This window comes from Lontra canadensis, unplaced genomic scaffold, assembly GCF_010015895.1.
Source record: "Lontra canadensis isolate GAN:19392208 unplaced genomic scaffold, GSC_riverotter_1.0 scaffold125, whole genome shotgun sequence".
In the NCBI taxonomy this organism is placed as follows: Eukaryota; Metazoa; Chordata; class Mammalia; order Carnivora; family Mustelidae; genus Lontra; species Lontra canadensis.
Genome location: NW_022631119.1, coordinates 1343059 through 1357243, shown reverse-complemented (window position 1 = coordinate 1357243; position 14185 = coordinate 1343059). Strand labels below are relative to the sequence as shown.

Genomic DNA, 14185 nt, shown 5'->3' with positions numbered 1-14185 from the left:
GAAACCATGGGGAATCTGTTTCTCTCCTTTTACCCCTCTGCTCCTTCCCACATTCTAATAGGGCTAAGCATGCACATGTGTGCTCTCTCAAATAAATTATTAAAAAAAAATAAGTCTTGAAATTCTCCTTTTATTCCATAATGGCCTTAAGTGGTTCGTGGTAAGAGACACAACAGCACCATAATACAACCTAAGAAGTATTCAAGTTTTTAAAAATGTCTCCAGGACAATTTACTTAACATTATGATACAGTACTTGCAAGTTTAGTGGAAATCACCAGTAAATTCACATAGGTTTGGTATATTATTCAAAATTTAAACCACTTATTAAATTCACCTAAGATATAGTACTATTCAGGCTTTCTTACTTCTTTTTAAGTCAGGTTCCCCCCCCCCCCATCCAAAATGAATTTATCCAGAAGACCCTGGGTGACACAGTCAGTTAAGGATCCAACTCTTGAGTTTCAATCCAGGTTGGGATTTCATGAGTCATGAGATCAGCCCCTTATCTAGCTCTGCATTACAGCCCAGAGTCTGCTTGAGATTCTCTCCCTCTCCCTGTATTATCTCTCTAAAATAAGTAAATATAAAAATAATTTATCCAGGGGCGCCTGGGTGGCTCAATGGGTTAAGCCGCTGCCTTTGGCTCAGGTCATGATCTCAGGGTCCTGGGATCGAGCCCCGCATCGGGCTCTCTGCTCGGCAGGGAGCCTGCTTCCTCCTCTCTCTCTGCCTGCCTCTCTGTCTGCTTGTGATCTCTCTCTGTCAAATAAATAAATAAAAAAAAATCTTTATAAAAAAAAATAATAATAATAATAATTTATCCAGATCATTAAAAATCTCTGTATACAGGCACCATCTTTTTATTATCATCCTTTTGTTCTTTACTATCATTTAAATCTGTGCTGAGATTACATTCCCCATTTTGTTATTTCTCTCTCCTTTTCATGACTGAACTCAACAAAGTATTTTTTTTCCTCTTACCTCAATTATATCCTTCCCACTTATTTCCTCAGAGTTTATCCTTTTTCTATTTAAGTTGGGTTCTTAGCTCGTTAATGCCCATCTTTCTTCATGTGTGTAAGCCTACAACTTTTCTTCCAACTGCCACATTCCATGCATCCAAGTTTCACATGCAGTTATTTTCATTATCATTACAAAGTATTTTTAACTTCCATAATTTACTTTTTAACCAATAAATTACTTCTAAGTATGTTTTTATAGTTCCAAATACACAGATTTGAATTCAGTTATATAGAATTAAATTTAGTTATATGCCTGTCTCCAGTATCAGGCTTCCTAAACCTAAACAGTCCATGGTATATAACAGACATGCATGCAATGCTGGCTGAATTGAGCCCAAGAAATATTACAAGATGAGCGCCTGGGTGGCTCAGTGGGTTAAGCCTCTGCCCGAGGCTCAGGTCATGATCTCAGGGTCCTGGGATTGTATCCCACATTGGGCTCTCTGCTCAGCAGGGAGCCTGCTTCCCTGTGTCTCTCTTTGCCTGCCTCTCTCCCTACTTATGATTTCTCTGACAAATAAATAAATCTTAAAAAAAAAAAATATATTACAAGAAAGTTAACGGAAAGTCTCTTTGCCATATTTTAAAAAATATTCCTCGGGGCGCCTGGTGGCTCAGTGGGTTGGGCCTCTGCCTTCAGCTCAGGTCATTATCTCCGGGTCCTTGGGATCCAGCCCCGCATCGGGCTCTCTGCTCAGCAGGGAGCCTCCTTCCTCCTCTCTCTGCCTGCCTCTCTGCCTACTTGTGATCTCTCTCTCTGTCAAATAAATAAATAAAATCTTTTTAAATAAATAAATAAAATAAAATTGCTCCTAAGTATACTTAAGTATACTTATATATTTATAAGTTATATAAATAAAAATGACCTCATTTCCCATCATCAGTACTAAAAATACACCAGGAAATATATACACTCTTACTTGAACAAATACTTTGCCCAAACGATGCAATGAATAGGTTCAGAAGGTGTGTTACGAATTGTACAGCCAGGAAAAGTTCTCTGGGTAGGTTTGGGATGACATTCATAACACTCAGTTACGCCCTGCAAAGTCAGAATATGAGAAAAGTATTTATCCCATGATGGTGGTTTTTCAACATTATAAAATAGTATCATCATAAATATTCATTCATCTACATTCTAGCTGTCAAGGAAATTTTACAATATCAGTGACTCCAAAATCCTTATTATAAACAAGGAACTATAACAAAAGTGAATTCAATCAATCACACGGACAGCTAATTCTAAGCCAGGATTCTTGACTCCTGGCCCAGTAAACAGCACTTACAACAGGCCAGAAACAAACAAAAAAAAAACCAAAACAAAACCACACTGCACCTGAGTATCAAATACAAGAAGTTCACCTTATCACACTAAACAAAAGAAAAACTACTAGATACACAAACAACAGCTTTCTAACCAATTCTCTCAAAGGTGTGGACCCCAGTTATTTCATTATCATTCATAGCCTTACCTTATAATACCCTGAACACTAAGAAAACTGAAAGTAATTTCAAGAACCACCTATATACACAGAAAAATCCTAGATATTACCAAACAAAATACTCTTTATTTTGTTGAGCTAGGGTTACATTTTAATTTGCAACATAAGAAATCCTTGAGGCACCTAAGAAAATTTTTCAAAACCATCAAATGAACATTCCTCATTTCAGCAATTCTTAACCTCAGTCTTAATACATACTAGTACCTTAGGATCAGGTTAACAAGCCATGTCTTTCTAATAATGGTTAAAGAACCAAAACCTGCCAATCGTTTTAATATAAATGGCAGCAGATCCAGGATTTTCTCCACAATACCATTTCTGGTGTCCTTTCAGTAAACCTTCTTGGGGGCAGCCATCCCTCAAATCACAGTGAAAAAGAGAACTACTGCTGTGACCTATGAACAGACTCTGAAGGACTCCACTGATCTAACTAAATTTAATACACAGATATTTATAACAGTCTTTGTAAAAGGATACTAAATAATCTTCCAAGAGTAGTATTTATCAGCTAAAACAAAAGCAGCAGTGCCACAATTTCCAACATGGGTAAACTGTCAAATAATGGACAAAAGTCGCAAATTTTAAGTGGAGTTCAATTTGACTTTTGGTTTCCAAACCTGCAAGATGACTCTTCAAATGTATCTGGTTTAACTTCCTAAAGAACCAAAAGAATGAAGATCACCATGCTGAATTTTATGAAACTGGGTTATGAGTCCACAGGTCCTTATTTGCTCTATTCTCTAATTTCTTCTAAACGCTTGAAATATTTCACAACTACACCAAAAATTTTCAAAGTATTCTTCAAGTCTATTAAGTCCATACTTTAGATAATAAGTAAAGCTGCAAAAGGCTGTTTTATCATCCATCAACTATAGCATGACATGTAGTCTCATAGCTATAAAGAATTTAAAAAGGTATTGTTATGGGATGCCTGGGTGGCTCAGTTGGTTAAGCCTCTGTCTTCAGCTCAGGTCATGATCCCAGGGTCCTGGGATCGAGCCCCGCGTCGGGCTCTCTGCTTAGCGGGGAGCCTGCTTCTTCCTCTCTCTCTCTCTGCCTGCCTCTCTGACTACTGGTGATCTCTGTCTGTCAAATAAATAAACAAAATCTTTAAAAAAAAAAAAAAAAAAAAAAAAAAAAAAAAGGTATTGTTATTATACTTACCATTCTAGTAATTTTAATATATAAGCTATAGAAGCCAAGTAGCACAGAGTTTAAAAAAAAAGAAACTATATTCTTTGTATCACCTTTATAGTATCTAAGTTTTATTAGAGCACAAAAATCCCCACATTTTGGATGCTGACCAGCCCGTATCATATAAATTCAAAGTCTATGTCTTCCCTCCTTAAGGTCCCAAATAAATATCTGGGAAGTAAAAAAAAAAAACTTACTTTACCTTTTTGATGGTAGTTACTTGCCCAAGGTAACCAGCAGTTCCACTCTCAATAAGAGGCACATCAGCTGCCAGACACATCCTGTTAACATGGTTGCGGGCAGCTGGAAGAAAAACACTAGTTAGCAGGGGTTTATGGGGAAAAAAAAAAATCAGTTACTTCAATTAGGATAACATTTACCCAAACTATTTTTTTTTTAATTCGTCATGCAATTTTCTTATAGCTATGACCAGAGTAATAAAACTGTTATACTTAAGAGACATTCACTAGCAAAATTCCAAACATAAGGAATTTATATCACAAATTTACTCTACTGATGTGCCTACTCTATTAATCTTGGTTACAACATTGTTTCAATGTGTTCTGAGTCCTTACTATTATTCTAATAAAATATCAGTTAATACATGGAAGTAGACGGAGAATGTGGAATATCAACTTTGAACCGTTAAGGCAGTTTAAAGCAAGGGAAATAAAGAGTCTAGTTAAAAGTCATTCTGGGGCGCCTATGTAGCTCAGCCGGTTGAGTACCTGACTCTTGACTTTGGCTCAGGTGATCTCAGCGTCATTAGGCTCTTTGGGCTCCATGCTCAGCGCAAGGCCGCTTGAGATTTTCTCTTTCTCTGGCCCTCCCCCCTCACTCACGTGCACTCTCTCAAATAAATAAAATCTTACCCAAAAAAAGTCATTCTGACCCTTTCTCATGCTACTTTGTGTTTTTTTTTTTTTGGTATTTCTGGCTCAAAATGGTTACAAACCATCCCACAAATGTTGTTTTACATGTAGAACTATGACTGGCTATACAACACTTGACTGAAGAAACATTACCTCCTATTGTGGAAAGCTTTAAATGGTCTAAAATTGTACATCTAAACTAAATCCAGTCTGTTCTCTTACAGCACCACCTATACCTAAAATAATTCAGGATCCATGGCATCTATACTAACTTTTGACATCCTCTTGCCCCAGTCTTAAAACAGTGGTTTTACAGCCTTGATCGCACTTTAGAATCACGTGGGAAACTAAAAAAAATGTGACGATCAGGCCCCATTCTGAGAGTCTGACTTAACTGGTCTTGAGATGAGATGAGATGTGAGATACAGGCACTGATATTTCTTAGATCTCCATGTAAACGAAGAAGTCACACTGTGCTTAAGTGATGGGATACTCTGAAACAAGCACACACCCACATACCATATGTAGTCACCCTCTTTAGCGACTTTAACAACTTCTATGTTCACATGTTTTGATGGAACAGCAGAGTATATGATAGCTAAATTCCTGCCTGAAACCAGTTCTAGTTAAAATTACAATCAACTGGCAAATTTTAAACCTAACCTTACTTCCCTCTAGATGTAACTCATAAGGAATACTTTAAACACTAAAAGTGGAAATGGCCTTGTTAGAGGGTGAAGGGGAATACTTAGGAATTAAATGTATTAAAATAATCTCACCTCTGTTATCTAAAGCATTCATAACCAATATAAATTGTCGAAAAAATTCCACATTATAGTCAGGGCTACAAAACAAAACAAAACAAGTGTCACCAAAACAACTGGCCTTATACCTGATCGTCAACAGCAGAATACAGGGTCCTAAAAGATATATTAAAGTAACAGTGCTAAAATAATTGATGTTAGGGGTCTATATCATATAATAGGTTTGACTTCTTCAAAACTCCACAGCAGATTTCAAAGAAATCATTTCCCCTTAATCCCCGTGACTAGACATGCTTTTTGCTCAGCAATCTAGGGCCCAAGACCAAGATCTCACACTGGCAGAAAGATGGCATGACTTCACCAGTCCCACCAGGCCTACCCCGGGCAGCCTGGGAACATACAAAAAACACATTCCCAGGATCTGCCTGGCCTCTAGCTTCACCTCACATGGTCAGGATCAGGCAGGGTTCAGGCCTCTAGGGTCCCCGCTTTTAGCAGCACTGGGAAAGCAACACAGGGTAAAGGGGTTATAGAACCACATGAAGGTTGCAGAGCAAACATCCAGAAATTTACAAAAAAAACCTGGAGATACAAATTTCCTGAAAAAGTCTAAGATTTTCTCTAACTCCAGACCTTAAACAATAAGTTATTATTTCTAATATCATTTACTTATAAGTTAGACAACTATAAAGGATAATTTAGACCCAGGGTTCCTTTGTTTCAACACTTCCAAAATTACATATTTACTCTATCTTTACTGAGATCAGAGCATATTTATGAACGGTGAAAACTATGGCCCTGTTACAATTCCTAGTGTTATATTACAGAAATCAAAGTCCAAATAAATTATTTTGGGAAAGAACCTTTTAAACTGAAAAAGACCAGAGCTGAAATCAATCAGAATGAGACCAATATATTTAGAAGTCTGAATCATCACATATTAATGACTTTTCATAGTTTTTCTTTATTTAAAACAAAAATATAAGGCCCTTATAAGTTTCCAAGTAACTTATTTATTTAAATTATTAAAATATCTTACCTCTTACCGAACTCATTTAAATCATATGTATAAACTGTTAATAAAACTCAACTTATTATGTGAGCACAACTACCACATTTTAATTTTTCCAGAAAAATCATTTTTCTTTTCTAAGTTTTTATTTAAATTTCAGTTAGTTAACATACAGTATAATATTAGTTATGCAGTGATTCAACACTTACATACACCACCTGGTGCTCATCATCAGTGCCCTCCTTAATCCCCATCACATATTTTACCCACCCACCCCCAAGGAACCTCCCCTCTGATAACCATCAGTTTGTTCTCTATAGTTAGTTGGGGAAAATCATTTTTTAAAAGCAGAATGACAGGGTGCCTAGGTGACTCAGTCGTTAAGCGTCTGCCTTTGGCTCAGGCCATGATCCTAGGGTCCTGGGCATAGAGCCCCACATTGGGCTCCCCTGCTTCTCCCTCTCCCACTTCCTCTGCTTGTGTTTCCTCTCTCCCTGTCTCTCCCTTTCAAATAAGTAAAATCTTAAAAAAAAAAAAAAAGAAAGAAAAGAAAAGAAACGAAAAGAAAAAAGCAGAATGACTTCAAACTCCTGTATCTGGCTAACAAAAATACCTAATGCTCTCAAAGTTTAATTTACAACAAACACAATTTTGCAACATAATAATTAGAACATACTTCATGATGCTGTCATGGTAGGCTATGATATTAGCTTTTGGGTAAAACTGCAGTACACTTTCTTTGGCAACCTGGAAAAACAAACAACACTAAATTATTAATCTACTAAATAGCTACAACATTTCTCTCTGTATTTCAAGTTTATTTATGGCACATAACACTTTCATTTCACCTACTTACATACCTATTTATTAAAAACTAAAGAAATATAAAAATGTGACAAAACTTCATTAAGATTAAGATACACACATAATTATAAAATAACAGGAGAGCTGGCCCCTTCCTTTATACACATCTACATGAATGGCAAGCTTCCACAAAAATATAAAATGCAGTAACTAAGTGTGATTCATTCATTCATTCATTCATTCATTCAACATTTACTGAGTATCTTCTACGTGCTAGGATCTGCATGAAGCACCTGGTGAGCCAAAGTGACACTAATCCATGTGGATAAACGAAACTACAAACTATGGTAAATCACACCTAGAAAAAGTAGAAGCTATAGGGTGCCTGGCTGGCTCAGTCGGAAGGCATGCTACTCTTGATCTCACCTCGTGGTTGTGAGTTGTGGTGTGGAGATTACTTTTAAATAAGTTAAAAAAAATTTTAAAGACAAGAAAAAGTAGAAGTTGTTTTAAGAGGAAGGTCTGACTTAGTCTACAAGGTTTATTCAGATTGTATCCCTAGAGAAGAAAGCCAAAATTTGAAAACTAAAAAGGAGAAAAGGGTGGGAGTTTGCCAAAAAGGCTGGGAGAAAAGCAAAGTGAAAAGATGCTTTAAGACCCTGAATCAAGATGGAACATTCAAGGAACTAAAGAAAGGTCAAGGTGGCTAGAACCTCAGGAAAGGCTACCCTTTTAGAAAAAGAGCAACAAGAGCATAGAATAGGCTGTAGCTTCTCTCGCCCTCATATATACAGAGCAGTCAACCTCTAGGGAACAGGGCAACAACGCTCATCCTAAGAAACAATCAGAAACTTAAATATGAATGGGACACCATTTACAGGTTTGGGTAGAGCACATCTATTTATTTCCTCAGCAGACCAAAACAGGAGGGTTTAGTCTTTAGTCCTTTACAACTTTATTCTTCACAATCTCGCAAGTATTGAGTATATTCTCCTCCTACTGAGTATATTGAGTGTGTGTGTGTGTGTGTGTGTGTGTGTATAGAGTATATTCTCCCGCCTACTGAAGAGTCCCAATTAATCTGATATCATAAAAAGAAGATCCCTCAAAAAAGTGCAGAAATATTAATGAATAAACAGAAATAGCATAAAAAAATAAATTTACCTGGGCCTTTGATCTTCCAACATGTTTCTTTTGAAACAAAAACTGCCTGTTGAGGTTGCTGACATCGATAGTATCCAGATCAATCTACAAGTGCATAAACTCCAGATAAACCACAAGTTTTCTGGTATGTTTGAGCAATATCACTATCCTCAGTATCCATAACCCAAAACTTTTGCTATTTGTTACATTAGCAGAAAAAAATGTTTTTCATTTTCAACCAGTAATACCAAAATTATTTAGCTGATAAAAATAATTTAACACATATTTTAAAAGCTTGGGATCTAATTTCAGAGATTATTTTCTCAAAAATATTTTAGAAAGGGGGCACCTGGGTGGCTCAGTGGGTTAAGCCTCTGCCTTCGGCTCAGGTCATGATGGCAGAGCCCTGGGATGGAGCCCCGAAATGGGCTCTCTGCTCCGCGGGGAGCCTGCTTCCTCCTCTCTCTGCCTGCCTCTCTGCCTACTTATGATCTCTCTGTCAAATAAATAAAATCTTAAAAAATATTATTTTAAGGAAGGACCCATTTTTTGTTGTTGTTTAATCATCCTGAGAAGTATGTTTGGAAATTCCTTAGATGGCATAAAATTATGTGTCTGTTGAAAATAAATAGATAATTCATTTATCTACCAATCTAATTATCCTTCCAAGTCTGTTACATTAGATTCAACTGTGACTTGTTTTTCTTAAATGATACCTGGCAGAGTTACTGAATTTTTGCTACTTTAGTTCAAGTCTTCATCTATATCCAATTCCATTTACAATTATTATTACCTAATGGCTGTTAAAGGAAATGTCTACATGAGGTTTCAAAAGTGTCACATTTTAATTTTATCTAATTGTTGCTTTAAAATAAATATAAGGGAAGAAAATAATAATGACTTTCATTCCATTTCAATAAATTTATATGACGAGTAATCAAGCATTCTAATCATGAAACATCTTAACATTTTTTATTATAATTCTGGAAAATATTATATAACCACCTAAACATTTTCTATTTGTACTTTCCACATTTATTAAAAAAACTGAATCAAATAAAAAAGAGTCAGCATTTATTTTTCACGTGCCCAATCCACTGTCTTATCTATTACAAAACTGTTCTTTTAAACATGCAGCAGTAGCTACCAGCTAAGGCACAATCACATCTGGATCTGCAGTGCAGACCTGGATGGGAAGACTAACCTTTTAACAGCTCCCCCCCACCAAAAAAGGAAAAAAAGTGTGAATTCTCCCCCCTCCTCAGTCACTCCTTTATTAGCTCAGTCTGCCACTTCCACTTTTTTCCATTCCGTGCTTCCACTATGCTTTAAGACAATTTAAACTCACATCCGAACTCCAAACATCCCCAATCTCTAAAGTTTAACAGAAATGATTTAAAATTACAGCCATTATACGTGAGTGCAAAAGTTAAAATCCTCACGGACATCTTTAACGACCTGAGTGACGGTGTCTATGGAGATAACAATGACAGTCACGCAGATCGTACCCACAACAGAGGAGCGCGAGTCCCAAAGGAATCCTGCCAATTGCTTCGTGACCCAAGTAAGTTACTAAAACCCCTCTAAACCTCACTTTTCTTCTCGTCTGTTAAAAAAAAAAAAATGGGATGAAAATGGCCGTTTGCAACCTTATAGAGGTAGCGAAGATTAGACGCGTTAACGCCAGTTAACCGCTCAGAACTGCGCCGGGCTCGGGACAAGCGCTCACGACGTATTGGCTCCTATTACCGCCACCCTCTGCTCTGGACCAGTATTTCTGAGTTAAGGGAGACCGCCGAAATGAAGTCACAACATCCACGAGACTCAAACAATCACGTCCTGCCTCCTACTACAGCTGGGGAACTGCTCTGAAGCGAACACACACGAGGCCGCTTCCACAGCCCAGAGCAGCCACAAATTGGCGCTGCCAGGGAGGTAGGGGGCGGCCGCGCGGCGCGACGCCCGGAAGACCCCAGCCCGCGGCCTCTCTGGCGTCCGCAGCGGACCCGGCGTGCAGCGAGGCCGGCTCAGGCCCCGCCGAGGAGCGCCCTCTCCGCAGGCAGCCACGACCCCGGGGCTTACCGGCCTGCTGCCGCCACCCCTGCCCCCTCAACTCTGGTCCCGACCTCCGGAGCCCGAGCCCCCGGCCCCGGCAAGACGGCCCGCCATTCAGCCCGCGCGCACGCCTGGCCCTCACCAGGTCGATGTGGGAGAAGCCAGTGAGCACGAGGTTCTTGAGGAGCTCGCAGCCGATGCCGCCCGCACCCACCACCAGCACCCGGCCCCCGGCCACGGCCTCGGCCAGTTCCCGAGGCAGTCCCCGCGACAGTGCCATGGCGGGACGACCACGAGCCGCGGCGGAGGCGGAGGCGCGAGAACTGAGCCGCGGCCGGAAGCAGGTGGGGGAAGGGCGGCCCAGCTTCCGTTCCTGCGCACTACGGTCGCCAGTTGGCGCCGAGCGGGCGACGCCCGGGACCTGAGGAGAGGACCTCCTGGGCCCCGGTGGGGCTTTGCGCGAAGGATCTCGCACACCTCCCGCTCTACTCCAGCCCCGTAGTGTTTTTCACAGACGGGCAAAGAACCGCGGTCTGGCTTTAGGAAACCTGAGGGCCACCTTTTAGCCTGGGGTTTGAACTCAGAGCCAAGGCTAACACCTTAGAAGACACACGCCCCAGTATGTAAAGAGCTCTTACAGATGAACAAGAAAACAAATGTCACCCGAGCAACAAATATAGGCCAAGGATGTGAACAGGCACTCACAAAGAAAATGAACAATATGATCAATAAACATAAAATTTAATTGAAGAGGGGCACCTGGGTGGCTCAGTGGGTTAAAGCCTCTGCCTTTGGCTCAAGTCATGATCCCAGAATCCTGGGATCGAGTCCCACATCAGGCTGTCTGCTCAGTGGGGAGCCTGCTTCCTTCTTGCTCTCTGCCTGCCTCTCTGCCTACTTGTGATCTCTGCCTGTCAAATAAATAAATAAAATCTTTTAAAAAAATTTAATTGAAGAAATGTAAAATAGTACTTAAATTTTTTTTCACTTATGAAGCCAACGAAAGAAAAAGTGTAACATTCCCTGTGGTCAAGAGATAGGAAATCAAAACACTCCCATAGCTAGAAGTAAGGATTCTAAAGCAAAGCTTTTCTAGAGGGTGTTAAGATAACGGAGGCATATTTTAAAAATTTTATTTGGGCAAAACTTGATTCGAATTGGGCAGCATTCAATCTAGGTGATGACAATCTCTGAGTTGTTTTAAAATGAAAGACTTTCATGGCTAGAAGGGAGAAGCAGCAAGGAAATTATACAGAAGTGTGTTGGTTACTGCAAGGTTACTTTCCTTTAGGGGATTATCGGGTAGATTACCTTTTTAAATGTTTTAATTTAAATTTTAACTTAAAAGTTTAAATACTTATTTAAGTAATCTCTACACACAACGTGGGGCTCAAACTCACAACCTTGAGATCAAGAGTCGCACACTCTCCTGAATGAGCCAGTCAGGCACCCCTGATCAGGCAATTCCTGACTGACTAGTTTAAGAGTCCCATTTCTGGGAGAGCCCTAACTGTAATTAAGTCTCTGCTTGGTGATGTGAGGCTTAGCCTAAGCAACTCCATTCTGGGCTTGTCCTTTTTTTTTTTTTTTAAACAAGGGTAATTTGGAAATAATCAAAAGTTGTATTAATAATATATAACAATATATTAACAATATAATGTTAAAAGATACAAAACCATTTGTATGACTAAATTTTATAAAAACAAAAATATATTAAAAAGCAGGAAGAAAACCACGGTTAATATTTTTGTGTATCTATGTATGATGAAATTGTGGATAATTTTTCTTTTTTAGGCTTTTCTGTATTTCCAGATGCTCATGCTCCTCAAAGAAAATGCTAATTCTAAAATGAGAAAAAATTATTCCAAATACTAAAAAGAAAGATTATTATGTGCTTGAAAAAAGAAACAAAAGGCTAAAAATGGAGTCACTTGTGCTAAACCAAGTTAATACCTAACCTAACTGCAGTTTCAGACTTTCCCAGGAGTGGAATTTTAAACCAATCAGTCTGGAATTTCCCGGTCTGCACTAGCAATTTAATCTGCCTGATAAGACCCTTCTAAGGATAGGTAACCTTGCCTGAAATAATCTCTTCTAACTTCCTGTCCCACCATCCTTTGGCAATAAATACCTCCCATTTTGAACACCTCAGAACTCCTTTCTACCTGCTAGACCTTTGCGGTCAGAATCATGAATCATTGAATAAAGCCAGTTAGATCTTCAAATCAATCAGTTGAATTTCGTTTTTTAACATGCTAAATATTGCTACAACAGCAATCATATTACAGTATGTAAATGTATGAAGTTAACATACTGCACACTTTAAATTTACACAATGTTATATGTCAAATATATTCAGTAAGAAAAAAAAATTTTTTTAAAGATTTATTTATTTATTTGACAGACAGAGATCACAATTAGGCAGAAAGGCAGGCAGAGAGAGCGAGAGAGAGGAGGAAGCAGGCTCCCTGCTGAGCAGAGAGTCCGATGCCAGACTCGATCCCAGGATCCTGAGATCATGACCCGAGCTGAAGGCAGAGGCTTTAAGCCACTGAGCCACCCAGGCACCCCAAGAAAAAAAATTTTAAAGCGAAAAGGTAAAGATAGAAAACAGAGGAAAATGGTTTTGACATCTGTGGTCTTTTTCATCAGCTGCTTGGTTCACCAACCACACACCAAGCTGGTCGGGTTTCTGAGGAATACTCAGGACGCTGTCCTGAGGTATGAGTGCGGGAAGTGCCAGAGTGCTCCCAGGTGGGGGGCCGGGGTGGGGGGTAAGCACCCCTGCACAGTGGGCTGCTGATGCTCTTTCCCTACCTAGGGCTGGCTTTTACAAAGACCCCATCCTGGCAGTTAAATCTAAAGGCGGCCTTTTCCAGGATGCTGACCTTAGTTATCCCTCTGGACACTCGCCCAATCCGAGCCACCTTCCTTGGCTTCTCTCCTGCCTCCCTTCTCTTCCCCTAGGCCGGGCTGGCCTTATATACCTAATACTGAGGGCCTTGGCTTTTCTTTGTGGATTTTTCTGTATGAGTGTGAATATACAGTGTAAAATGCTTGCCCACCTTAACAAATTCAAATAGGATCCAAGTGCAGGAAGTGAAAGCTCAAAGTCCCATTCATACCTAATCCTACTCCTGGGCCCTTGATGGCCTGTGTGTGTGAGTGTGTCTGCGTGTGTTTAGTAATCTCTACATCCAAGGTGGGGTGCAACTCACAACCCCAAGAGTCACACACCCAAGTGCCCCCCTTTATCTTTTTTTTTTTAAAGATTTTATTTATTTATCTGACAGAGATCACAAGTAGACAGAGAGGCAGGCAGAGAGAGAGGGGGAAGCAGGCTCCCCGCTGAGCAGAGAGCCCAATGCTGGGCTCAATCCCAGGATTCAGAGATCATGAGCTGAGCCAAAGGCAGAGGCTTTAACCCACTGAGACGCCCAGGCGCCCCTCCCCTTTATCTTTCTTGACTACTCTCCTACGTAACAATATGCAGTTTTTCATTCAATCATTCATGCACTCAATTCTTTCCTTTGTATTTATTTAAGTAATCTCTACACCCAAGGTGGGGCTTGACCTTATGTTCTTCTGACTGAGCCAGCCAGGGACACCCCGCAGCTTTACATCTGAAGGGTTTCACACTGGACTTTTCTCATTATCCTGTTTCCCTGACAATGTTACAACCTTACCCTTGTTTGCCTGATGACTTCCTGTGACTGGTTCCGTGCACCCCACAACGTCTATCTTCAGCTGAAGGTGGTATTTGAGGTAATAGTTTGGGCCACTTCAAGGCATTACTCAGTTTGCTGGGTACCTCC

At 39.8% G+C, this 14185-nt stretch overlaps 1 protein-coding gene across 1 annotated transcript in view; it reads right to left on the bottom strand.

The window, feature by feature from the left end:
* Window positions 1-10716, bottom strand: part of UBA2 (ubiquitin like modifier activating enzyme 2) — a 41972-nt gene extending 31256 nt beyond the window's left edge. The window contains exons 1-6 of the mRNA XM_032842180.1: window positions 10513-10716; window positions 8337-8420; window positions 7045-7115; window positions 5372-5436; window positions 3923-4023; window positions 1945-2066 (exon numbers count right to left, since the gene is read on the bottom strand). Of these exons, the coding sequence (XP_032698071.1) occupies window positions 1945-2066; window positions 3923-4023; window positions 5372-5436; window positions 7045-7115; window positions 8337-8420; window positions 10513-10650 (581 nt within the window). The 5' untranslated portion in view covers window positions 10651-10716. The remainder of the gene's footprint in view (window positions 1-1944; window positions 2067-3922; window positions 4024-5371; window positions 5437-7044; window positions 7116-8336; window positions 8421-10512) is intronic.
* Between the last annotated feature and the right edge of the window lie 3469 nt (window positions 10717-14185).